The 25,234-nt window shown below is 44.6% G+C and overlaps 10 protein-coding genes across 10 annotated transcripts; 5 read left to right on the top strand and 5 right to left on the bottom strand.

Moving 5' to 3' along the window:
• Window positions 1-545: 545 nt before the first annotated feature.
• On the top strand, window positions 546-1,904 carry O0I10_010956 (uncharacterized protein; the record flags this gene model as incomplete). The annotated part of the gene is made up of 2 exons (XM_058490929.1): window positions 546-1,039; window positions 1,892-1,904. The coding sequence occupies 2 exons, from the start codon at window positions 546-548 to the stop codon at window positions 1,902-1,904; spliced, it is 507 nt and encodes a 168-aa protein (XP_058338324.1).
• Window positions 1,905-5,717: 3,813 nt separating this feature from the next.
• On the top strand, window positions 5,718-6,050 carry O0I10_010955 (uncharacterized protein; the record flags this gene model as incomplete). Its single annotated transcript, XM_058490928.1, has 1 exon — window positions 5,718-6,050. The coding sequence occupies one exon, from the start codon at window positions 5,718-5,720 to the stop codon at window positions 6,048-6,050; it is 333 nt and encodes a 110-aa protein (XP_058338323.1).
• A 1,005-nt stretch (window positions 6,051-7,055) lies between these two features.
• Window positions 7,056-8,189, bottom strand: O0I10_010954 (uncharacterized protein; the record flags this gene model as incomplete). Its single annotated transcript, XM_058490927.1, has 5 exons — window positions 7,056-7,194; window positions 7,262-7,415; window positions 7,477-7,598; window positions 7,915-8,044; window positions 8,123-8,189. 5 exons carry the CDS (start codon window positions 8,187-8,189, stop codon window positions 7,056-7,058), a joined length of 612 nt encoding a protein of 203 aa, XP_058338322.1.
• Window positions 8,190-9,748: 1,559 nt separating this feature from the next.
• O0I10_010953 (uncharacterized protein) lies at window positions 9,749-11,398 on the top strand (the record flags this gene model as incomplete). Its single annotated transcript, XM_058490926.1, has 2 exons — window positions 9,749-10,169; window positions 10,224-11,398. The coding sequence occupies 2 exons, from the start codon at window positions 9,749-9,751 to the stop codon at window positions 11,396-11,398; spliced, it is 1,596 nt and encodes a 531-aa protein (XP_058338321.1).
• A 196-nt stretch (window positions 11,399-11,594) lies between these two features.
• On the top strand, window positions 11,595-12,052 carry O0I10_010952 (uncharacterized protein; the record flags this gene model as incomplete). Its single annotated transcript, XM_058490925.1, has 4 exons — window positions 11,595-11,627; window positions 11,694-11,753; window positions 11,825-11,911; window positions 11,984-12,052. 4 exons carry the CDS (start codon window positions 11,595-11,597, stop codon window positions 12,050-12,052), a joined length of 249 nt encoding a protein of 82 aa, XP_058338320.1.
• Window positions 12,053-12,079: 27 nt separating this feature from the next.
• O0I10_010951 (uncharacterized protein) lies at window positions 12,080-13,536 on the bottom strand (the record flags this gene model as incomplete). The annotated part of the gene is made up of 7 exons (XM_058490924.1): window positions 12,080-12,321; window positions 12,386-12,499; window positions 12,556-12,675; window positions 12,729-12,957; window positions 13,018-13,113; window positions 13,170-13,248; window positions 13,322-13,536. The coding sequence occupies 7 exons, from the start codon at window positions 13,534-13,536 to the stop codon at window positions 12,080-12,082; spliced, it is 1,095 nt and encodes a 364-aa protein (XP_058338319.1).
• A 75-nt stretch (window positions 13,537-13,611) lies between these two features.
• O0I10_010950 (uncharacterized protein) lies at window positions 13,612-14,830 on the bottom strand (the record flags this gene model as incomplete). The annotated part of the gene is made up of 7 exons (XM_058490923.1): window positions 13,612-13,665; window positions 13,733-13,842; window positions 13,911-14,059; window positions 14,115-14,148; window positions 14,230-14,375; window positions 14,440-14,724; window positions 14,775-14,830. 7 exons carry the CDS (start codon window positions 14,828-14,830, stop codon window positions 13,612-13,614), a joined length of 834 nt encoding a protein of 277 aa, XP_058338318.1.
• A 190-nt stretch (window positions 14,831-15,020) lies between these two features.
• Window positions 15,021-16,472, bottom strand: O0I10_010949 (uncharacterized protein; the record flags this gene model as incomplete). The annotated part of the gene is made up of 6 exons (XM_058490922.1): window positions 15,021-15,265; window positions 15,327-15,393; window positions 15,448-15,573; window positions 15,649-15,735; window positions 15,797-15,838; window positions 15,912-16,472. 6 exons carry the CDS (start codon window positions 16,470-16,472, stop codon window positions 15,021-15,023), a joined length of 1,128 nt encoding a protein of 375 aa, XP_058338317.1.
• Window positions 16,473-18,081: 1,609 nt separating this feature from the next.
• Window positions 18,082-22,841, top strand: O0I10_010948 (uncharacterized protein; the record flags this gene model as incomplete). Its single annotated transcript, XM_058490921.1, has 2 exons — window positions 18,082-18,234; window positions 18,294-22,841. 2 exons carry the CDS (start codon window positions 18,082-18,084, stop codon window positions 22,839-22,841), a joined length of 4,701 nt encoding a protein of 1,566 aa, XP_058338316.1.
• A 384-nt stretch (window positions 22,842-23,225) lies between these two features.
• O0I10_010947 (uncharacterized protein) lies at window positions 23,226-25,194 on the bottom strand (the record flags this gene model as incomplete). The annotated part of the gene is made up of 5 exons (XM_058490920.1): window positions 23,226-23,340; window positions 23,417-23,982; window positions 24,044-24,746; window positions 24,801-25,001; window positions 25,082-25,194. 5 exons carry the CDS (start codon window positions 25,192-25,194, stop codon window positions 23,226-23,228), a joined length of 1,698 nt encoding a protein of 565 aa, XP_058338315.1.
• Between the last annotated feature and the right edge of the window lie 40 nt (window positions 25,195-25,234).

Genomic DNA, 25,234 nt, shown 5'->3' with positions numbered 1-25,234 from the left:
AACAGGTTGACGACATGGTAAGCCATCTTTGTAATAATGAGGATGTGCATTATGCGTACCAGTGATTGATTTCCTTGATAGATTGCTTATCACCTACTCCAATTTGACCGATGGATGTACGCATCGACAACATTGCGCCCCAACACTTTATCAGCTCTTGCATCAATTCATCAAGTCATCATCCCCAACAGACAGAAATACCCACGCCGACCATTCACAATAAAAGGATGTTGTCGCCGCCCATCATACTCCCACACGTCTCTTTCCTCTGCCATACTTCTTTGATTGATTACAAGGCCAACTTTCTAAGGTTTGTGTGTACATCCCATCCTTCAACCAGTGAGTAAGTGCTGATCGTTGTGGTCATTCATAGAGTTTCTTTGTTCCCTGCTTTCATTGTTGTCGTCGCCCTCATTGTGATATTGGATCCTTATAATAAGGTAAAGCCTGATAATGTTGCTTGATGAGCCACTACTCATACACGTCACCTTGTTACTTTCGATATAGCTATCTCCAGTGATGCCGTCTTCAAGACTTTGTCCACTATGGGAAGCCGAATCTGCCATGGTGCATTTGACATGGTGCAAACAGCAAAGTCCTCAACCTCCGAGAGAGTGCCTGGCATTCCACTCCAAGCAATTGACCAGTTTGAGTGGATTGCTGCTGAGGCAATCAACTTTGAGTTTTTTGTCTCAGAAAACGAGTACAAGCCTTTGCTTATGGATTGGCGTCTTCCTCCTCCCACACCTCGGCTCGCGTCTGGTCCTTCCTCTTCTTCCTCGCTTCCGCCTTTGTCACCACCACTCGTCCCCGTCAAAATTGAACCTGGCGTAACGCCATTGGCCGCTATCAAGCTTGAGCCACCATCACCTCCCACTTTCCTCCCTGCTATCAAGGTCGAGGAATTGGATGACGAGCATGCTTTGCTTGCTGCGATGCTTGTCCGGGGCGAGGACAACTTGCGTGCTGTAAGCATGCCTGAGGTCTCCGAACCCACCACCACCACACCACCAACATCAACAGCTCATTGCGGTTTTCCGTATGATACTCTCCTCTCTTTAACTCTTGTACATATTTCTACCTTGCTTTTATGCCCTTCCCTCCCCTTGTATATAGTTTGAGGATGAAGACGACGATGGTTGCAATGTAGCAAGACAGCTAGATGCAATAAAGCATTGTTTATTTATTACACGCTTGGACTTTGCTAGCTTGTGGATTACATACTATTGGTTCGAAGATGGAATAAAAAAAGTGGTTCCGGTTATCGGTCATGCAAGAAGTATATGACTTTTGTGATACAATAAAGGAGGAGTGGGATGACCTTGAGAAGAGAAAAAGTGAAGTGATCCCTCCATTGAGTTTCAGGACGAGTGCGTATTGAATTGATTAGTGGGTTTGCATGTACAAATTGGTTTATGAAGCTCGACCTTCTCATACATGCAAATGTTACATTGACCTTTCCAAGCCTGCAAATCAATTGTGTTACACAAGCACGTCCGCATCTTTTACTCTGTCAGGGTCTAGCTATACTTCACAATGAACAAAGACCTCTTTTCATATAGCATCACGCTTACAGCATATGTAAAACATAAAGGTGCCTGTATCTCTAAACTTTACAATCAAACGTGGGGTCTTTAATAGAACAAAGCTGCTCGGCGGGGTGAAAGCGATCTTGTGTCAAACTATGCCAAGTCGATCGTGGCCGATCCCAGATTCACCCAATGTCGCTACCAGCCAAAAAAAATATTTTCGTCGTCGTCGAAAAAAATTCAACAGGTCGATCCACTTTGGCTGGTGGCGACATTTGCGAAATCTGGGATTGGCCAGCTTGATCGTGTAACTGGCACACAAGGTACTGTTGGCCAAGCTAAGCAGGTTTGTTCTCATAAAGACCTCACGTTTGATTGTAAAGTTTAGAGATACAGACACCTTTATGTTTTACATATGCTGTAAGCGTGATGCTATATGAAAAGAGGTCGTTGTTCATTGTCAGGTAGCTAGACCCTGGAGAGCAAAAGATGCAGAAGGACCTCTTTGGGTAACTCAGCTAAAAAGTTTGGACTTCAGGGACAATGCATGAAAGGTACGCAATCCTCACTTTATGCCATACATTGGCAGCTAATAGCCACTTTTGTGCATTCCTATCTTTTGTGCATTCTATTGTAGGTGGACAATGCTCCTGCTCTAGACATTCATTTCCATGATTAAAGTAGGTTGATCCGAGCTGATTTGGTTGAGTTACGCTCACACAAGATTACATCGGTTGAGCTACATCGAGCGTGCTCTATGTCCTGAGTGATGTAATCTCTCTTTGGCCACAGCTCAGTCAAATCAACTCGGATCAACCTACTTTAATCATGGAAATGAATGTCTGGAGCAGGGGCATCGTTCCCATGCAGTGGATCTTGCAACAATGATGATTGGATAAAAGTGGCCGTTAGCTAGCAATACATGCCTGTTCCTAGATGATCCATAAAGTAATTATACATTGACCCTTTCATTCATGCAAACGTAGCTGTCTTACACAACACGACCCGCTGCATCTTTTGCTCTGTGAGGGTCTAGCTACTTGACAATGAACAAAGACCACTCTTCATATAGCATCACGCTTACAAACATAAAGATGCCTGTATCTCCAAACTTTACAATGAAACACAGGGTTTTGAATAGAGCAATGTGCTCGGCTTGGCCAACAGCACCTTGTGTGAAAGTTTCGCGTTCAATGTCGCAACTAGCCCAAAAAATATTTTTTGGTCGTCGTCGACGAAGAGGTTGACCCCCAGATCCAGTTTGGCTGGTAGCGACATTGCGAAATCTGGGATTGCCCACGATGAACTTCATACTTTGACACAAGATTCCTTTGACCCCGACGAGCACGTTGATCTATTAAAGAGCCCACGTTTGATTGTAAAGTTTGGAGATACAGACGCCTTTATGTTTTACATATGATGTAAGCGTGATGCTATATGAAAAGAGGTCGTTGTTCATTGTCAGGTAGTATGACTATAATAGAGCCGAATATGCAGAGGGTCGTGTTGTGTAACTTGAGTCAGTCAGCACAGGCGATGCATGATACTTGTGCACAATTTAGGTATAGTTCCTAAAGCCAGCTAATAGCCCAATCCTCCCATTCATCATTGTTGCCCTACCCAATGCATGTGAACGATTGTGCTGCTCCAGCCCATCATTTCCATCATTAAACTTTCTTGATCCGAGAGGATTTGACTGAAAAACGCTCAAACACAGAAGTATCATCCAATATGAGACAAATCATTTTGCAAAGTTATTTGTAAACTGCCAGCTAATAGCCCATTCCTCCCATTCACCTTTGTTGCCCAATCCAATGCATACGAACGATTGTCTTGCTCCAGCCCAGCATGCTCATCATTTAACTTTCATGATTCGAGCTAACCTGGTAGTAAGGTAATGGCTGTTGTTGGATCATCGTTATCAGATAAAGTGCAAAATGGCACACACCCTTTTGCTACACGTGAGGATCATTTCTTTTATTTACGTGTATCTATTGTCTATCGTGAGGGAGATGATGATCATGATGGATGGATGGGGTGTATAGGGTCATTGAGTGGCCTCAGTGTAACAGCAGTAGGGGGATTTAAACTTGGGGGACAGCAGCTCCACGACTTGAGACAACGCGTCTCTTGTCTTTCTCCCTCCTCTGCTTTTATCCCATTCACGACATCCCGATCAAGGTAATGTACTATAAAGGTATGCTCTTGTTGGTTGTGACGTATTAATGTAGTTCTGAACATGCATAGGCAGGGTGTGAGTATGTCCCAAGGGCTGAGGAATGAGAGTGATAGCCATGGCGATATCGTTGCTTCCGGTCGTTGCTATTCCCACTCTATGCTTGGTGTCAACAGGTACATTCAGAGCCCAATGTTGCAGCCGAACTGGTTCCATTGACGTGTTAGCTTGTATAGATGGCTGGTTTGGCGTCTATCGGTTCAACAACACTACACCATGGTTTTCGGTTTCCAGTAACCAACAACAAAGGGTCTCTATGTATATGGAAAAGGCAAGTGCAATGAAAAGGGTGTTTATTGTGTGTGTGTGCTAATGATGAATTGAATAGGTTTCTTTGGTCAGGCAAATGCAATTTGGGGCATCATCATCATCTCTTTGGGTTCAAGTCCCAGCCTGTATCAAGTGGCCGCTGCGTCGCTCTGCACTAGCCAAGTGTGCTGGAAAAGCTTCTTGGAACGCGTCCAGGGCTCTATAGGCCTGTGTTGAGTTGATGGATCGACGACGATGGGTTTTTGGAAGAGCATGGTCACCGTGTTGAGGTAAAAGGGGATTTGCAACAGCTTGACATCAGTGCGAACCAACACGCTCTTCTCGTGATAGGCCCGTTCTTTCCCTTGAGGATTTCTTTTCATGAGGTGGGAAAATGATTGGAAGGATTGGGGATCATTCTTTCTTTGGAGAGGATGAATGAGGAAAACTATGAGCCTGGACTTCCGTGATTCGTGCAGTGCTTTCTCAAGAACAAGGTATCGCCCGGCGTTGCTCGTATGGTGGTGGGTGATTTGGTTTGTGAATTCCTTCTGATTTGCTTTCTTCCTTGGAGAGGATCGCCTAACGGTATATCGAATCGTTATCATTCTCGGTATCCGATGGTCTAACTTGCCTGCTTTCTTATTGATAGAGACGACGATTACGATGATCACCACATGTCACAACAACGACAACGAGATCCAAAAGGAAGCCTGCAAGATCCCATTGTGTGTTTTTGATATTGCGACGACGAGATTGACGACTGCTGACGAGTACGAGTACGAATGATGACAGACGACGAAGACGAGGATGGTGGCAAAGTAGCTAGAAAGCTAGATGAAATAAAGCATTGTTTATTTATTACGTACACGCTTGGACTTTGCTAGCTTGTGGATTACATACTATTGGTTGGAAGAAGGATAATAAAGGTGGTCCGGTTATCGATCATGCAAGAAGTATATGGCTTCTGTGAGTTACAACAAGGAGTGGGATGACCTTAAGAGAAAAAGTGAAGTGATCCCTCGATTGAGTTTCAGGACGAGCGAACCATCAATCTATGTTACACTGCCATGTACGTGTGCTGCTATGGCTCAGGCACAAAGTCGTCCTCCTGCTTCAACGCCTTTAAAAAGATATGCAAATGTCACGAATTCACTTTCACACAACAAAGTCCAGAATCCATGTCGTCTACAAAGTCATCTCTTAAGCCGCAGGTGAATTTATCACTTCGACGCGGTACTTCAAGATGATGCATGATGGCCACTTTATCAATTCGATCCATCGTGGCAACAATCCCACGCCCACTCACATATAAATAAGGCTGCTGTGGTCACCAACACTATCATACGTCCTTTCTTTGTACTTGTCTCCATCGATGGCCTTTGGTAAGTCTCAATGATAGTTTTTATGTGGTTCACAAAAATGAGGGTACTGAAGCATTCGTCTATGTAGCTCACTTCATTGCTTTATCACTTGATGATGTGCCCATTGGTGTCTAATGACATTTGGCTGTGTTCCTTGATGGACCCTTTGTGGCAAGTATATAACTATCATTTATATGTCAAAAGGATGCGTAGTCTGATAGGTATTGCGGACTCCTTTGCAGGTGGCATGATTACATGCTTAAAATTGGGAACGGGAGCTCCACGAGTCGATAGCTATTGTTTTCTCTTTCTGCTTTTCGGCTTGTGTCAAGATCAATAATGCATCCCGGTTGCAGAAAGCGAAGCCGAGGTGCAAAGAAACAACGTCGCAGTGGTGCAAAGATACAACGTCGCAGAGCTGCTCGACGCCAACATCAGAGAGCTCTTTCTCGTGAACGGCGACAGCAGCAGCAACAACCACCATGGATGAGAGGGCACCCTCTTGCCATGACCCAGCGGATCTTCGTGCTTCGACGGCAACAAGTATTCCTGCTGTTGATGCTGCAAGACCGACCAGAGCAGCAGCAAGAGCTAGAGCAGCGTCTTCAGCAAGCACAAGAAGAACTGCAGCAGTTGCAACAGCTGCAACAACAGCCTCAGGATGATGCATAAGCTCGGTGCTCTCCTTTCTCTCCTCTCTCTCTCTTGACCTCTTGTATATATCCACCTTGCTTTTATCTCTCTTTTTTCCTCTTTATATATACCCACATTGCTTTTATCCCCTCCCCTCCCCTCCCCTTGTATATAGATAGCCTCATAAATACATACAATTTGCTTTTTCTTTTTTTCATACATGTGTTGTGACCAAGTTGGTTGTGGTTTGCAGTATCATAGTGTCATAATAACAAACATGTACTCCCATCCTATAAAATGCCCCATTGACCGTATTGTGAACACACTTTTGTCATATTGCTTAATTGGTATATTCAGTGTCAATGATGAAGTAGTGATTGAATCTCTTCTAAAGATTTCCCTTTGGTCTGTAAAAAGCATAGAGATGAATACCTTGTATACAACATGGAGCCATGAAAGAGACGCCTTACCTTCGGTATCATGCGTATCCCGAGAACCCCAAATGCAAATGAGATGACTGCGTATAACCAAAACGTGACAGCAGTGGATAGCGACAAAAAAAGTTGTAACAATAATAAGGTTGCATGACCCATTGGCTGCAGTAGCTAGCTAGGCCATTTGCTTTTCCTCGAACTTGCATGCTGAACAATCCACTTTTAAGCTAACAAGAAAGCACAGCATGATCCATTAGATGTTTGTAATCCATTTGCGGTTGTATGATAACCTCTTACCCATGGATCCTATCCAAGACCAAGGACATAGCTTGCTACGTAGACAAAGAGTGACACCAATAGACTCGTTGATATGACTGGTCCATGGTGGGCATCCCGTTGGGCTCTGATACAAATCTTGCTCGTGACCTTTGCAACATTGCATGTATCTCCCATGGTAAGCCATCCACAACGTTCATACAAGACACATCGTGCACAATTGGAACCATCGCATGTTTCTTGCTTGGGTAATAATCTTTGAAGAGAAGCAAACGATGATCCCAGGATCATAACAAACATAGCGGAAACCAATCAACGCCAACGTCCAACTCGATCAATGGTCTTGTAGCAGTAAAGATGATGTTGGTGGAAGCAACGGTGGTGGAGTCGCCATGATCACGAAAACCAGACATCTGCATAATAGATCGCCGTATTGAACCCCGAGAGTTGTTGAGCTGCTTGTAGAACGCATGCTATATACGTGACAAAGCAATCAGTCGATCAAGAAGAAAATCTATGCATGAGAGTGAGTACCCTTACCGATATATAAAGGCCGCCGATTCACCTGATTGATACACCTTCACCCTCTTGCTTGATACTTTCTTGTATGCTGGATACTTCTTGATCGATGAATCCCTCTGACGCTGCATCAATGGCTTGTGATCGTCATGTTTCCCCGTTGGCAATGCAAGAGCTACATGCAAATCCAAACTTAATATCATCCACCTCAGGTTTTAGTAGTCGTATGAGCATACCAAAGCATTGAAAGATAGCAGGCAATGCAGCCAGACCATCCGCCGTCCACTTTTGCAAAGGTGATATTGATGAGATAGGCGACCACGTGACCATGATGGTGGATAATTGACCTCGAAGCGTCCTAGTGTTCCATGGAGCGTTGTTGTTTAGTCATGTGATCTTGCCTAGGGAATATGGGGATACTTACTTTGGGATGATCATGGACGCTATTCCCACACCCAACCCGGACAACGAGACGTCGTTTCAGCAAAGTTGGATAACCAGTGACAAGACCCAGTATGATGGCACCCACAATGAACACCATAGAAACAAGCGCCTAATATACATCATGTTAAAACCATGTTCCCTTAAATGGTTATCCCCCCTCCATCACAATCCTTCCTTACCTTTCGTCCTATGCGATCGATCGCCTTGCACATAGCTTCGATTGCCAGTACCAGCAGCGGAGGGAATCACCATTGACAACGATGCCAGCACCTAGACCACCACCAAAGATAGCTGCCAATGTACGTAGCGCCTCCAACAATGTACCAGGTCCATATTGCTCTTGAAGTGGTTGTAAAGTGACTATAGCCATACATTCAATTCAGCCCATGACAATGTTCATGTTCAATGGAGAAGGAAGAGAGAGAGAGTTTTGCTTACTGGCAGCACCATAACCAAAGAGAAAGCCTCCTATGCAAGTGCTCGAATCCCCGCCCCGCAGGTGCATCTTTTTATGGAGGGGAATATGGTGACAGGATCAGGAAGACTTTGAACCAAGCATCCTTGATGGCCGCCATTTGCTCAAGCCATAATGAGGAGGATTTTGGACGATATGGTCGAGGATGACTATGGATGATTTGACAACTACAAGACACCCCCACAACTTTTACAACTTGGTATGTACATGACATGGCGGTCGCTATTAGTATCGTATTAGCTATCATCGTGTTAGCGAGTACGGTTTTAAATAGGATGATGGTCTTAAAGAACGCCAATAAAATGAGATTCAATGTAGAATGATAAACATTTGGTTGCAAAAGGTGAAGGAAGGCAATAGATCATATACCGTTTATCTGGATGGTGAACATGGATGTATGTATAGGAACCCACCTTTGTCATTAAAACGTTCATGTGATCCATAAAAGGGTACAAAATGCGCAAGGTGCCGTCAGCCTAATCCTGCATCGATGCTCATTATTTAGACGCTGCCCATTGTTGACTACCTTTACTAGCACATTTCGCATACATAACAAAAGGCAATGGACCACGTCCGATCTCATATTTCTCTCCATGACAAACATACTTCATTTCCCTACTAGGGTATTACAACTAAAGATGTACAATTGTAGATTGATTGAAAGGTCCATGATTGCCCAAAAAATCAAGGGCCAGCATAATGGGTTAGTGAAAATGCATCATATACAGCATCAGCGGTACTCGTTTAACGAAATTGAAAATAGCCTGTATAAAAAGTAAATGGCATCTTTGAATAAAAAAGAATTCATGCAACGTGTGGTACACAAAACACGTCTTGTGAAACAAAAAGTTGCTTAATGGCCTCTGTGTACGCGTTTCTCAACGTAGAGGGTCAGTGCTCTAGCGCCATTTTTTGTACTTAAAGTGATCGTTTTCACCATTGTGTACCATTATGATCCATTGCAACATCCATAGTTGCATAGTAAATGGATCAAAAGTAGCTCTTTTTAAGGCAATGTTGATATGGCGGGGAGTCTATCCGTTATGAAAGATGATCGGGCATGTTCACCGGGGGCGGAATTTATCCGCTATACCATATTGAGCAATGGAGGATCGGCAGCCGGCAAAGGCAATGCTATTATTTTCGGCCCGCGCTGGCACATTGCGTATCACTTTTTTGTTTTTCCTTTCTCTCTCAATCCAATTATGTGTTAGGAATCATGCAAGTGTTGGCAATGATTGACATGTTACCATGCATTGTACATTTACGAGTTTGAATAAAGGAAAGGCTCCCTTTTATTATAGCGGAGCACCACCACGTTGCCCATTAGCCACGTACTCCCGAACGCGGTTTGCTTACCCGTGTCGTGTCGCTTATCTTTACCGGAGACCAGGCCAGCAACACCGAAATTTGGAAACACAAATGTCTCTCTCTCTTCCCTCCTACTACCCTTACCCCACCCACACCACCACCGGGGAATATAAAAGAGCGAGAAACATGACACAGTGGGAGTTTGTAGAAATAATTTGTCCTTCCTTTTTCACTTTCCTCTTTTTTTTTCTTTCCCTCCTCTTTTTACACATCACAACATGGATTCATTATTACCGACTACTGCACGTGCATCGATTCAAAAAGCCATTGATATTATTCAAAAGACATCTGCCTATCCAGTATTGCACGAATTTTATCAACGATCCAGCCGTAACGAGTTGCTTGTGATTGGCGGTGCCACGTTCCTGACACTCTACAACCTTATCAGCTATGTGAACTCCAAACGTCAAAAGTTGCACTTGCCTCCTCGTGTCGCTTATGGCTTGCCATTGGTTGGTCACTTGCCTTACATCTTGTATGACGGCAGTCGTTTCCTTGATTGGTGTGCCGACAAGTATGGCGAAGTGTTTGATCTCAGTCTTCCTGGAGGTGTCGTGACAGTGGCCAGTGGTCGTTCAGCTGAAGAAACCCTCAAGGCTGCACCTGAAGACTTGTCCCTTGAGAAGGGTGTATTGGAAGGTAAATGCACGAGAGATCTTCAATGGCCCCCCCTAAAACTAATGACGTGTATAGATACCTTGTTTATGCATTATGTGATTGATCCCATGACCTTTGAAGTGGGTTTCCAAGTGAATCCAAGTGTAGCCAAGGATGTGGTGCCTGCATCCATGATGCCAAAGTATACAGCTGGTATTTTGCGTGGTTTGGATCGTGCTATCGAGGAACGTATGGGTGGCAAGGATCGCGTGGTGGTTGACAAGCCAAGTCAGTTTTTGCAACGCTTTGTTGGTTACATGAGTGTCCCTACCTTGTTGGGTGAAGAATTGGAGACCAATCGTCAAGTCATTCAATCGTTTGCCGAATTCACGGGCGATGTCACTAGCAACGTGGGTGTCTTTCTTACGGTGCCCAACTTTTTGCATCGCTTCATTTTGCCCTACTTGCAACGTGTCCACCACCATCGTCAAGTCATGCGTGATCATGTGATGCCTGTTGTCCGTGCTCGTCGTCAAAAGATGCGTGAAGCTGAAGCACGTGGTGAACCCCACAATTTACCAAAGAACTTTTTGCAAGGCTTGGCAGAGTATAAAAAGCCTGATGGATCCCAATACGCCGATGAAGAAGTAGCCCGTGCCGTTTTGTTGATTGCCTTTGCTGCTGTGCATACCACTTCCATGAACTTGAGCTTCTGCTTGCATTGGTTGATGGCACGTCCTGATTTGAAGGCCGCTTTGGATAAGGAGATTCAGCAAGTGTTTGGTGATGGTCCTATTACCGATGAAGGTCTCAAGCAAATGACGTTCTTGGATCAATTTGTTCGTGAATCTTTGCGTCAAAGTGTCGACAAGTTGGCCAATGCCAAAAAGGTCCTTCCTGAACAAGGTTACACCTTCAACAATGGCTATCAAGTCCCTCAATATCGTGTTGTCCAATCCATGAACCGACGACTCAATTTGGGTCTCAATGTCAACCGTGAAGATATCCAAGACATGGATCCCAACGCATCCGGCACCAAGCTCTCCACACAACCTGCTCGTGATTTCGTCACCTTTGGATTAGGCCGTCATTTGTGCCCTGGTCGTTTCTTTGCTGTGCATGAAATCAAGCTTTCTCTCATCACCCTTTTGCGTAACTATGAGATCAACACCCTTAGTGGCAAACCTCCTAAGCCTGTGCACTATCTTATGGGCTATGTTGCCGTCAATAGTGAAGAACCTATCGTGTTCACCAAAAAGAACCACCATTAGATCATATATACTTAGTAGTACCTTGCATCATTAATATATTCCCCCTACCCAACCCGTGTATTCATCAGTCTTCTTCTTTCATGCAGCTAAAATAAACTCATTTTTATGTATTTCAATTGGCGTTTCTTCCCTCGTTGTTGTGTTCCCCTTTCCCCCTTCTATTTTCCCTTTCTCTCTATTTACGCGTTCAACTACGATGGCTATTGCAGACTACTTTGAATGGACCATTGTAAGGCATCTGTAAACACGACACACCAAAGATGGAGGGAAGGGACTTATGAATGCTTCCTTCTAGGACTTTGAAGGTCAAAAGCTTGCCGAACAATTGACACACCTGATCCCCACCTTGTTTGCAGTAAGTATTCGCATGCCGGATGGACAATGGCACCATGGGGCGGTTTTCGTCTAACATCTCTCTCTCTATAGGTTATTGGTTTCGTCGTTGGATACAGCATGCAGTCGTTATTGGTTACTCTGGAAATCTTTGGTGCTGGTTTGGTATTGACCATGCTGGTAAGCATTCATTTGTGTGTGTGTGTGTGTGTGTCTAGTGATCCCTTTTCTCTTACATACTCCATATCCTAGTTGGTGTTGCCTCCATGGCCCATGTATAATCGTCATCCACTCAAATGGTTACCCGCATCCATGCAATAGCATCATTGTCACAAAAAGAAAATACATTTATCGTTGTTTTTCATCATCATCATCATCTTCACTGCTACTACTGTCTTCTTGTTGTCCAGCCAATTTCATGACACGTTCGAATTCTTCAGCAAATTCAGCGACTGTACGACCATCCGACAAGTCAATGACATCTTTGGGTACCATGTTGGTAGCAAATCGTGGTGCGTTGCATACACGCGAATCCACCACCGATTCAATGATGCGGAATTCAGGCTCAAACTCAGGATTCAGTGGGTTGACTAGGACCGTCATAATGAGTATGAAGGTGTTGTGATGGGGGGGGGGATGGATGAGACGACTTACATTCCATCAATTCGGTCCAATCATACAAGAGGCTATCTGTTGTGGGAGAAAATGGATTGAAATCAATCAACCACACCTTGTGACGAGGTCGATCCACATAGACATCCATTGCGTCTATATAAATAAAAATACATGAGCAACCTATAATTGAGTGGCCAAGAAAAACATACATGATGTACTGGGGAATTTGGATTGGATATGATCTTGGAAAAACGCGTAAATCATTTCTTCAATGTCATCCTTGATGCCAGCCATATAATCGTAAAAGGTCATGTCACGTTGTGAGATGCCTATGTCCTATGCATAAGTAAACAGCCCAAAATCACTCCAAAAGAGGACTTGCCTGCAATCTCCTTATCCTTTACAAAGACACGGAATTCCATGGATGGTTGTAAGGTATGCCATTCACGAAGGACAAGATGTTGTTGTTGTGGTGATGTTGAAGGATCCGCACATTCATCAAAGGCGTGGTTGAGATCATGGTTGATAAAGTCGGATGATTTGAGAAGCAAAAAGACATCAAAAGGAGAATTGCATTTCAATGATTGAGTCGCTGTGATCCATGCAGCATCCTATGTATCATAGCAACCATAAGCAACGTGTAATCAAAGAGAGTGAATCCAACCACTTGCCCTTGGTGAACTCCAATTCAACTTTGGAAATACATCCCCACCCAATTGCCTAACAGAATCACGGACGAATTGCTCAATCTCGGGAAACTTGGGTATCTGTATCCATAGCAACGCATTAGCTTGAATTATGAACATGTGCATGTTTTACATACATTGTGTTCTTGTTCATCATCTGAAAATGCTTCCTCATCATCATCCGAGATTTCTTCTATGGTAGCTGGACGTGGTTGACTATGCACATGTGTGTGTGTGTGTGTGTCACATTGAGTCATTTTTGGTCGTTACAACAACGCGTACTCTTTACCCATCGTCTGGAAGATAGATCCCATCTGCATTCAAATAGTCAACGAACTCACTCGGCAGTGGCAAGATCCTCGATTCAAAAGTAACTGATCGGAATTGGCTATACCATGCTGGGAATGAGCAGTTTTCTATATCTTGTCGAGATACAACGAGTGGTTCTGGTTGTTGGTTGTTGCTGCTGTTGCTAGCACTTTGTTCTTGTACTACAGTTGGCATGAAATAAAAGCAAAAAGATAAAAAGCCAAGATGATGGGTTTATTAATGCGTTGTGTGTGTGAGTCCACTACTATTCTAAACCTCCGCAAAGTTTTTTGGCACCGGACCAGTGGGTTCGCCTTCGGGTGTCTAATGTTGAGAAAAAGTTAATGCACGTGATCATGGATGATGATAAGAATGCACACCCGATACATACCACATAAGCAGATGCAAGACCACCATCCACACGGAAATCCACACCTGTGATATAAGAGCTTTCATCCGATGCAAGGAACAAGGCAGCATTGGCTTGTTCAATCGCTTCACCTAAATCATACACTATTATGAGCATCCTATCAACGCGCGCGCGTTACCCCCCTATTCACACAACATACCAAATCGACCCTGTGGCACATGCACCAAACGTCGTTGTTTCTTTTCTTCCGTATTCAAGAAATCCATCAACAAAGGTGTACGCAAAGGACCAGGACAAAGTGCATTGAATCGAATGTTTTCACGAGCATGGACCATGGCAAGTTCTCGTCTACATCGCGTTAAATTTCTTCTCTCGCTCTGTAAGAATAAGCTATACTACTTACGTCATGGCAAGAACCGCACCTTTGGATGCCGTATCTTGTGAAAAAGAAAAACGCGTGTGCGCGTGAGAAAAGGAGAGAATACACGTTGACACCATGGTCTACTACTACTACTTACATGCGAGTTGTGGCGTGGCTGCACCCATCAAAGCAACAAAGCTAGCAGTATTGATGATCGATCCTCCACCTGATTCACGCATGGCAAGAATAGCATGTTTGCAACCAAACCAAACTCCTTTGACATTGATATCCATGGTCAAATCCCTACATATCGTGTATAGGTCAATGAGTGAGTAGGTGTAAAATAAAAAGGACGACGCGTACATACCAAATACGCTCTTGGGTTGTGAGTGCATTGTCATCTTCTGGGTGCATGATACCAGCATTGTTGAACATGATGTTGAGCTTGCCAAATGTCTTGACGGCTGTATCCACCAAATGCTTGACTTGATCTTCCTTTGACACATCGGTCTTGACGGCAATAGCACGATCTTTGCCCACCAATTCTGTAATCTTGGCCACTGTCTTTTGGATGCCTTGCTCATTGAGATCGGCACACACCACCTGTGCACCTTCCTTGGCAAACAAGATGGATGCTTCATATCCAATGCCACTATACCCATTGTCAGCCAACTTTTTTGTATGTCATACTTTTTATCCTACCTAGCTGCACCCGTGATGATAGCTACTTTGCCTGAAAGTCGTTGCATGCCTGTCATTCTCTCGCGTAGTAATAAAAAAAAGGAGACGTGTGAAAGAAAGAGAAAGAGAAAAAGAGAGAGAGAGAGGAGAAGGGAGATCAAGATAAATACTGGCGGTTTGTTGGTCCAATACTGTGGGAAAACATGATGAGAGAGTAGTAGTAGTAGTAGGTAGTAGTTGACGCCCAACATAAACAAATCATCGGTTTTATTCGCTTAGTGACATCCGACTGATACCACCGCTGGCATCTTGTAAATTGAAGGATGATGAAATTTGACCTGGTTTTTGTTGTGCACGAGCAGCAGCATTACTTGATGGGCTACTTCCATAGATTGAACAAGGTGGACTGGATATGGTGGATAATACAGGTGATCCTGATGCAGAGACCGAAGGTGACACTGCCCTACGTTTCAGCGTGCTTGCAGGATAAGGTTCAAATCGGTCTTCCGAAGCTACGTATCGCCCATGGATGAGCATCACTCACTCTCACTCACTCGCCTCACCCTTCCTTACCTTTTCGTTTAACGCTCCTATGACCCGCTGGATAAATAGGTGATGGCAAGTTTTCAAATTGAAATGTCTAAAAGAAGAATAGAGTCAGCTACATGCAAACGTGATGGTACTGTTTACTTGCCGTCATTTCCATCTCGGGATTAAGTTTGGATGCATGATACGGTGCCATGACAGGAGAACATTCATTTTCTCTAATACGTGCCCATGCTGCAGCAGGTACAGTGGATGATGATGATGATGATGATGCCTACATTGGTATGTACATGGATGATGAGGGCCCCCATTGTAAACCATGTTGTTGTTGTTGTTGTTGTTGCTTTACCATATCTCCTTTGCCTTGACAAACTCGCATTTGTTGTGTCATGTCACGTTCTCTACGCATCTCCATATCGGCCAAATGGGTTTCTTCCTAGTATGTTCCCCATTTTCAATGAGTACTTCCAAACCAAAGAGCAATCACTCAAACTTACATCTGCTTGATTCATGACTCTTGCCAATGCTTTTGATTTGGGCTATGTGTGATACATGATGAGTGATCAGGGGGTTGCCTCCTGAAATGAAAATGTGTGGCAATACACAACTTACAAACAATGAGCTCCTTCGAGAAACACTTCTACGCTCTGGATCATTGGATCGTTTTGGACTACTTGAATCGCCCTGACTTGTGGATCTTGGATGTCGTTGTTGTTGTTGTTCATGAGAAGAGGACGAGGATGATAAAGAACGTCGTCGCATGGATGATGATGGCCGTAAAGGAGCTGGTGCAATGAATTTGCCATGATGCATTCTTGTATCATCTGCCATGATCATTTCATCTGCATGTTGTTGTTGTAAAGAAGAAGAGGAAGAGGAAGAGGTTGGGATGTATTCGGAGGATAAGGATCGTGTCAAACGGCGGGGTGGTGGAAAGGTATGCTGATGACCTTGTCGACTTGAAGAAGAAACAGAGCGGTTGTCATCGGAATCGATACTCATTTTCTGGGAACAAGGTGAAGCTGTCAAGGAAACAGAAGACGATCGACGACGCCGTAGTACGTCTCCCCGAATTGTCATATCCCCAACATCGTAGTCAGACATGCGGCTACTCAATGAGTCGTCATCGTCGGTATAGGGTGTACGGAATGGAGAAATAAAGCGTCGTTCCATAATAGTGTGGATATGTGTGAGTGAGTGAGTGAGAGGGTAAAAGAGAAAAATAGAGCGCAAGAAAGGGAATGGATGATAGTAGTGGTAGTAGTAGTAGTAGTAATTGCCAAATAGTCACTATTGCATGATTTTCATCAGCATCACTATTACCACCGCCAACACAACACCAAGGATACAACTTGTAGAGTGTCTAGTTAGCTTTTATTACAGCCCTTAGATAGTTGTCAATAGGAATTAATCTTTCTTTTATCATTGAATCAATCACTTGGCAAGTGTGCAATGTGTGTGAGCAGAATATCCCACCCCCTTTTTTTTGTCTCTTTATCGCATCCACCCCCCCCCCAATGAACCATGCACCAGCAGCAATCTAGCCTCTCCCACTCTTTCTCTTCTCATATCCCAGCAACACACACACATGAACAAAAAGACTTCTTTGTTATAGATAATTCTACTTTTATCTCAATGCATGTGCAATAATAATCACTGCATTTGCATGTGAGTCATCTTTTTGGAAATAGAAATCATCGTTGTTGTCGGTGGTAGACGCAGATAAACGGCCGATAATGAGTACCAAGAAGAGAACCCTATCTCGCTCTTATTATGAACCCCCATCTATTCACCCCCACTCTCCTACAAGTTCCATTGAATTCTTTTGGCTCTTTCAACCCCCAAGGGTACCCTGACTCTTCTGCTGCTGCTTTCTTCTTGTTCATAGCAAGTATAATACTCACTCTCACACATACAACCCTTTTGGGACTTGATCATTCTCCTCACTCACTCTTTCCCCCTTTCCTTCCCCCCCACAAACCCATTTGATTCATTAAGCATCGTACCATTTGTGATACATGGGATAGAAAGAGAAAAGCTGGGCCCATAAAAAAGTTGGTACGTGTGCGTGTGTGCGTGCGTGTGTGTGTGTATGACCACATAGTTAACCCCCCAAAAACCATTGACCCCCCAAAAAGTTGGATTTTGGGGGTGTGATGAAGATAGAGACTATCATAGACAAATTCCTACCATGCCCGTGGATGTTTACTTGAGTACAAAAGGAAGACTATTCATGTATCAATATAAATGTCAAAGTAAAAAGGAACGCGAAATGATAGCAGTGATGAACAAAACGCGAGGAAGAAACAGAGATAGAGAGAGAGAGAGAGAGCAAAGCATGTGGCTAACCAAAACAAGGCTAGCGTCAGACATCCTTATCCTTTGATGCTGCACGTGACGGCCAATAGGATGACGCAGTTTGAAAATATTGGAAGCGAAGCAGAATCCGGAAAACACAAGAAAAGGTAAGTTCCCTTTCATGCCTCCTTTGCCTCAAAGAAAAAGAAACCCATCCTTTTTTTTCCTTCCGTCTTTTTTTACCCTTCTCTCTCTTTGCAGAACTCTTTGATCTCTTGATATATCCTTTGTTTTTCTCTTTATCTCTCTCTCTCTCTTTCTCTTTCTTCGCTCTCTTTCACCTCCTCCTCCCCCCTTTTGGTGTACCACCCTACTATTCCATATATATATCCTTGTTCTTGTTGCACTATTCACACACACACACACACACACACAACATCATTTCACCTTGTCTGCTGCTGCAATATCATCCATTTGCTGAACAATGCTCTTTCAACAAAACTATTTGCCTGGTGCATTTCCTGCCGAGAGATTCTATCATCACAGTCAAAAACATCTTCAACAACAACCACCGCTGCCGTCTTTTCCGCAGGATAACTATTCTCGTGTACGTCCTCCTCATCCTGAGCTCGATTCCGTAAGTCATTGTACTCTCCAAATGCCACTCATGTACTCACGCATTGGGAACCTCTTTAGAGTTTACGCAGCAACTATCATGTTCCACAGCAACAACAGCATGATCCCACGTCCTATGTATACCCACAGCAACAGCAACCAGGGACAATGCCGATCCAGCACGATCCCGATCAGCAGCAAGCATCGCAATTGTTTACTGCCACGTACTCGGCAGCCTTGAGTCAATACCAACAGCTGTATCAACAATATTACCATGAGCAACAACAACAACCAGCACAATCACACTATCTACCATCCATCATGCTTCCACCGCAATCCCCTACCTTGGCAAGCTACTATTTTGAAGGAGCCAATGGTTGGGTCAATCATTATTATGATCCAAAACGACGTCAATACTTGTCGCCACGCGTGGATCCACATTATCATCATCGTCAACAACAATCACATGATATGGGTGCAGCAGCAGCAGTCCACGCACAACAAGCACAAGTCCAAGCAGCAGCGGCAGCGGCAGCAGCAGCGGCAGCAGCATCACAATTGCCAACGTTGGATAGCCTTGGGTTGAATCCACAACAATTTCAAATGGCAGTACAGCAACAGCAACAACAACAACAAATGCTTCAAATGCGTCCAAGCACAGCAACGGATTTCATGCATCATCGCAAGATCTCATCTCAGCAGCAACAACCCTTGTATCCTCAGCAACCGTATAGCAGCAATACCAGTCACCCACATCATGCCCATCATCATCTTCATGATTATCTTGGATCAGCAGCAGCCTCCTCCTCCTCGTCATCAGCACAACAATCCATGATCAATGTCGAGTATACAGATGAATGGCGAGAAAACATGTTGCAATACGCCCACAGCTTGTACTCGAGTAATCCACGCAATAGCATGTTACCTTCGATTCTACATGTATTGCATGATGCGTTTCCTTCACATTTGCCAACGTTGCTGCTCTTGGCATGTGTGTATTACACGTATCAGGATTATCAATCATCGCTGCGTTACAATCAATTGATTCTAAAGTACGATCCCAATTATGTCGAAGCCATGAGCAACATTGGTACTACATTACGGAGTATGGGTCGTACAGCGGAGGCAGAACAATGGTGGTATCAAGCTGTCAAATTAAGACCTGGCTATTGGGATGCTGTGGAGAATCTTGTGGGTGTCTTGTGTTCGACCGGTGATAATCGCAACAGCACTTCGTCATCATCATCGGATCCTTTGAATACCTCAACCAGTAGCAGTAGTAGTAATAAAGGGGGTGTTGCTACTACTACTACTACTACTACAACTTCAACAGCAGCAACAGCAGCAGCAGCAGGGGCTGAGAAGGAAGAGGATGACAACAACACAAAGCAACGTCAAACAACAGCGTATCCTCGATACAAGGAAGCATTGGGTGTATGTGAATTTGTGGAGCAATACTTTTACAAGGAGAGTAGTACTACTACTTCACCTATCAAGCCACCCAAACAATTGCCGGTTGCTCAATTACCACGGTTGCAAAACTTGTTTTATGCAAAGGGGAATCTCAAGTATGCATTGGGTGACATTGCAGGTGCACGACGCGAATATGAAAAGGGATTGGAGCTTGTCTTTGGTGGAAGTCATTTGGTGGCTGTATCGAATCATATTGCGTTGGCATGTGGATCCACGGCTGTCATGGAAGCATCGCAATGTGGTCGTTTATTGGAGCCTTCCGTATTGCCTTTGGTCTTGTTGCAACCTGATCAAGCGGTGCGTATCATTCAAATTGCATTTGCTCAATCAGGTGGTGTGTTGCCAGGTCTTGCTCCATTGACCCATGGTGGTGGTGGTTCGACAAGTACGAGTAGCAGCAGCAACAGCAACAACAATGGTGGTACGACAACGTCATCGAATACGGAGAATGCCAATGCATTACAACAGGCAAATCAGACGACATCGACCATCTTGTTAACCTTGGCCAAGTTGTTCCAGGACATGATGAATCCCGCCACACCTGCCATTGCAGCTGCAGCCACAGCAGAAGGAAGAGCTGCACCGACCATGTCACTTTTGTTGCCATTGTACTATCTCAGTTTGGCATTGCATCCAAGTCCATCCACAGCCAACAATTTGGGTATTATTCTCAGCAACATTTCAGGAGCGAGTGCCGCTCTTGCTGTCAAGATGGCAACACCCAACAATCAGCAACAACAACAGCCTGTGACAGGTACCATGCTTGCAATGCAATACTACATGTATGGTCTTCAATTGGATCCACGCCATCCACACTTGTATACCAATTTGGGATCGTTGCTCAAGGACATGGGTCATTTGCATGAAGCGGTGTGCATGTATGAAAAGGCGGTCGAGTACAATCCACAATTTGATGTGGCGTTGGCCAACTTGGGTAATGCGATCAAGGACATGGGTCGTGTTCAAGATTCGGTGCAATGGTATCGTCGTGCTGTTGAAGTCAACCCCAACTTTGTGGATGCTGTATGTGGCCTTGTCAATTCATTGGGTGGCGTATGCGATTGGCGAGGACGTGGTGGTGTTGGCAATGAACCTACCGTGGATGCCTATGGTCATTTTGTGCCAGCTACTACAAGTAATGGCGACATGAATGCACGCAGTGGATGGATTGGTCGTGTGGTGGACATTGTTGAAAAACAATTGGATGAAGGTGCCGTTTGGGGTGTGGGCATTCTCAAGCAGCAAGTGGAACAAAACAAGTCCTTGGGTGAATACTTGGCCGAAATGTTGGTGCATACAACAACATCAACGAGTGGTGGTGATCATCATCAAGAACAATTGGTGCAACTCTGGACGCAGCGTTTGGCGCATTATGCAGATGGCAACAGCAAAAAGACGAATGAAGGTGGATGGGTGATTCGCATGATCGAACGCATCTTGCGTCGATTACAACGACGCTGGTACGTCGAACACTATGGCACAGCAATCAAGAGCAGCACTCTACAGCCATCCATTGTTGTCACTGAAAAGGAGGCCTTGTGTTATCGACGACCTGCAATTCCTGGCAACTTGGCAGCACCTCCTGTGCCTACGGTGTTACCCTTTCACACATTTACGTATCCATTGAGTGCTCGACAAGTACGACTCATTTCACATCGCAATGCGTTACGTATTTCACATGGTACATTGACATCATCATGGGTGGCAGGCCATGTGTATCCACCTCCACCGCCTCCTGCACCAAGGTTACGTGTGGGTTATGTGTCTTCGGATTTCAACAATCATCCATTGGCTCATTTGATGCAATCGGTGTTTGGCTTTCATGATCGGGTACGCTATGAGGTGTTTTGCTATGCGACGACCCCCAGTGATGGATCGCCTTATCGACACAAGATTGAACGTGAATCGGAGCACTTTATTGATGTATCGGGATGGTCGAATCAACAAGTGGTGGAACGCATTGTACAAGATGGGATCCATGTGCTTGTCAATCTCAATGGATATACCAAAGGGGCAAGAAATGAAATCTTTGCTGCTCGTCCTAGCCCTGTGCAATGCTCCTTTATGGGGTTTGCTGGTACTTTGGGTGGTGGTTGGTGCGATTGGATTATTGCCGATCCTATTGTATGTCCTCCTGAGATGGTCAGTTGCGAAGTATGGCGTTCTCGATCTCGACGATTGCAAGAAGATGGCACTGGTGGTGGTGATTTCGAAGGTGATATCGATCCAGAAGAGGATACGGATGATTTTGTCTACACTGAAAAGTTCATCTACATGCCACACTCGTATTTTGTCAATGATCACAAGCAAGGTTTTCGTGAAGATGATGAGTCATCAAAGACAGAGTCAACAGCACCAGTAACAACAAGCACCAACAATACCGATACGTTATGGGATCAAGAACAAGATCGACGATGGACAATGCGACAAGAAGTGTTCCCCACTTTGCCTCATGATGTGGTGATCTTTGCCAATTTCAATCAGTTGTACAAGCTTGAGCCAGGCACTTTTCGTATGTGGTTGCGTATATTGGAACGTGTGCCTCATTCGGTCTTGTGGTTGCTACGTTTCCCACCTGCTGGTGAACGGCATTTACGACGCTGTGCTACTGAATGGGCGGGTCCTCAAGTGGCGAATCGGGTCATTTTCACCGACGTGGCACCCAAGCATGTGCATATTCATCGAGGACGTGTGGCGGATATCTTTTTGGATACACCTGAATGCAATGCACACACTACAGCGGCGGACATTTTATGGTCGGGCACACCTATTGTCACTTGGCCGAAATACATGCACAAAATGTGTTCACGTGTGGGTGCAAGTATTGCTCAAGCGACTGGATTTGGCTCTGAGATGGTGGTGGAGACTGAACAAGCGTATGAGGATCGTGCCGTGCAATTGGCGCTTGGCTTGCAATATTCATTCACAAGTGCTGGACAACGCAGGGGTCATGGTGAATTGATGGATTTGCGTAAACGACTTTATCTTTCAAGAGAATCAAGTCGTCTTTTCGATACGGCACGATGGACCTTGAATTTGGAACGAGGCTATTCAGAAGCATGGCGACGTTGGGTCACAGGTCAAGAATTCGAAGATGTGGTGCAAGATACTTCCAATCCTGGTAGCATTTGGGTGGTGGATCCTGATGACAAGTAATCGATCGGTCCCTTCTCTCACACACACATTCATTCATTCATTCATTTCCTATCATCACACACACATTTTTTTTTACCATAGTTTGCTCTCCCCTTTTTGCTTTTTCTTTTTTTGTTTCTTTCTTTCCTCTTCTCTTATACTCTAGATCCAATTGCGCAAAAATCCTTAGAACTCTGCCTAGGCCCTTTGGATTCACTTGCGTAAGGGAATTGGGTGGGGGAGTTGAGTTTTTTCTTTATTGTGTTGCAATGGAAGGGGATGTGTGTGGGCGTGTGCGTGTGCGAGTGTGAGCGTGTGTGTGGGGATATACATATATGTGGTGTTGGATCGCTATTCTTATAAGTCATCTTGAGTATTAATTTGAGTTTTTCTTTTATTGACAATCTAGCTCTGGTCCTCCTCAAACCTATCAGATGCATCAAAGTCGCAATAGACACGGTAAGACTGGCCAGTTCCAAAATCTGCTTCCATCCTAAGTTCCGTGGCACCAAAGTACATTCTATATACACACAGCTATGTGAGATCACGTGAGGGAAAGAGAGGGAGAGAGAGCGACAAAGAGAGATAAGATTTACCTTACTGTGTATGCAATACGTTCACCATGCATAATGCCTGGCATTTCAGGGATAGGAACGGAGATGGCAGCAACATGGTGTACACCAGGCTCATCATAATAGCGAGGCACCACATCACTCTCAGTAGCGTACAGCATAATATCGGTGTGCTTGACAGTGCCATAATACACATACATTTGCTCGGTGATACAGTGGTCGAGGGGTAATACATCGTGCTTCTTGACAAAGACAAGGAATCGACTGGTACATCGCACGCTTCCATCGGGTCGCACGACGCGTGTCATGGGTGGATCCAATTGCGAATCAAAAGGCAATCCAGCATTGATGCCATAGGTTCTTCTTGATACACGTGCTTGGATACGTTGTGGATTAAGTCCGTACAAGGCCGCACCACGCACCACAGCCAATGCTGCACGTTCTGCTGGGGATACCACCTTGTCAAACTCGGTAAAGGTCTCCTGGATACGTTGATACAAGTAATTGGATGATCCAAATCCACCCACAAGCATCAAGTAAGTGAGTCGTCCATCTGGAATTTGATCGTATTGTTGTCGAATCAAGGATAGCTAGATCATCATCATTGTCAATAAAAAGAAAAAATAATAATTCATCTTGTTATGTACTTGCCACATTGTCTACCACAGGATCAAAAATCTGTTCCTTGAGTACATGAGCTGGTAACTTGATTGTGCCTTCATCCAAGCACCCATCTTCTTCTTCGTTTGTTGCTGCTGGTGGTAACTGATCCAGTGGCACTGATCTTGGTAGGGTGACATAATGATCCTCAAAACCATCAAACTCAGGCTTGATCACATCAATAAACTGATCCATCAAATCATTCATTTCTCTTGGTGGCAATTGATCCATGATATCTTGACCCAATGTCTGTATCAGCCATGTACGATAGCGTTCATCCAAAAAGACACTGCCACAGCTTTCACCGATGCCCTTGGTCACCTCACACAAGCGTTGGGATTCGGACATTTCAAAGACAATCAAATCGCAAGTGCCACCACCAGCATCGCATACCATGGTACGATCGCCTGGCTGTAAAGCGGCATCCATGGTTTGTTCACAGTAGAGAGCAGCTGCTTCGGGTTCTGAGATAAGGACTAATCGATCGGATGGATCCGAGGGCTTTACAAGACCTGCCAAGACAGCGGCTTGGCGCATGGTATGCTTGGCCTTGTCCGACCACAATGCAGGCACCGTCAAGCAATAACGAAATGTATCCGGGTGGTAGTTTTTGGCAAATCCTCGAGTGATTTCTTGTAACGTATGTTGATGCAATGCTCTCAAGTAATCAGCCACCACTTGTACAGCTGTTTTACTACACACAGGTCCATTAGGATATGAGTAGGGTGATGATGGTGATCTGTTTTACCTAGATGGCTCCTCCAATGTACGTCCCAAATTCTCATCCAACAACAATTTGAAATTCGATACTTGAACATGATGCTTGCCAGCGTATGGTTTGATCATGGTCCGTTTCGCACCGTGTCCCCAATCAACCATCTCCTCGTTATCACGTCGATACACCAAGGTGGTAGGCACCTTTGGAAAATAGTTGCTTCCTTTGTGTGGCCTAAAGTAGTAGTAGACAAAGAGTCAAAAGTAGTGTTCCTGTAACCAACCCACCCACCCAATGAGACGAATAAAACCTACCATTTCAACACATCAAAGACTTCGGGTGGCGACGTATGTGTAAATGCATAGGCTGCACCGGAATAGGTCGTGCCAAAATCGTATGCAATGACAACCTTGTAATCAGGAGACATGAGGGGGGAGAAATAAAAAGAGCAGTAGTAGCAACTTGTG

Source organism: Lichtheimia ornata (assembly GCF_029851405.1).
Source record: "Lichtheimia ornata isolate CBS 291.66 chromosome Unknown scaffold00079, whole genome shotgun sequence".
Lineage (NCBI taxonomy): Eukaryota > Fungi > Mucoromycota > Mucoromycetes > Mucorales > Lichtheimiaceae > Lichtheimia > Lichtheimia ornata.
The sequence above is the reverse complement of the archived record's forward strand: the minus strand, read 5'-3'. Positions and strand labels throughout refer to the sequence as shown.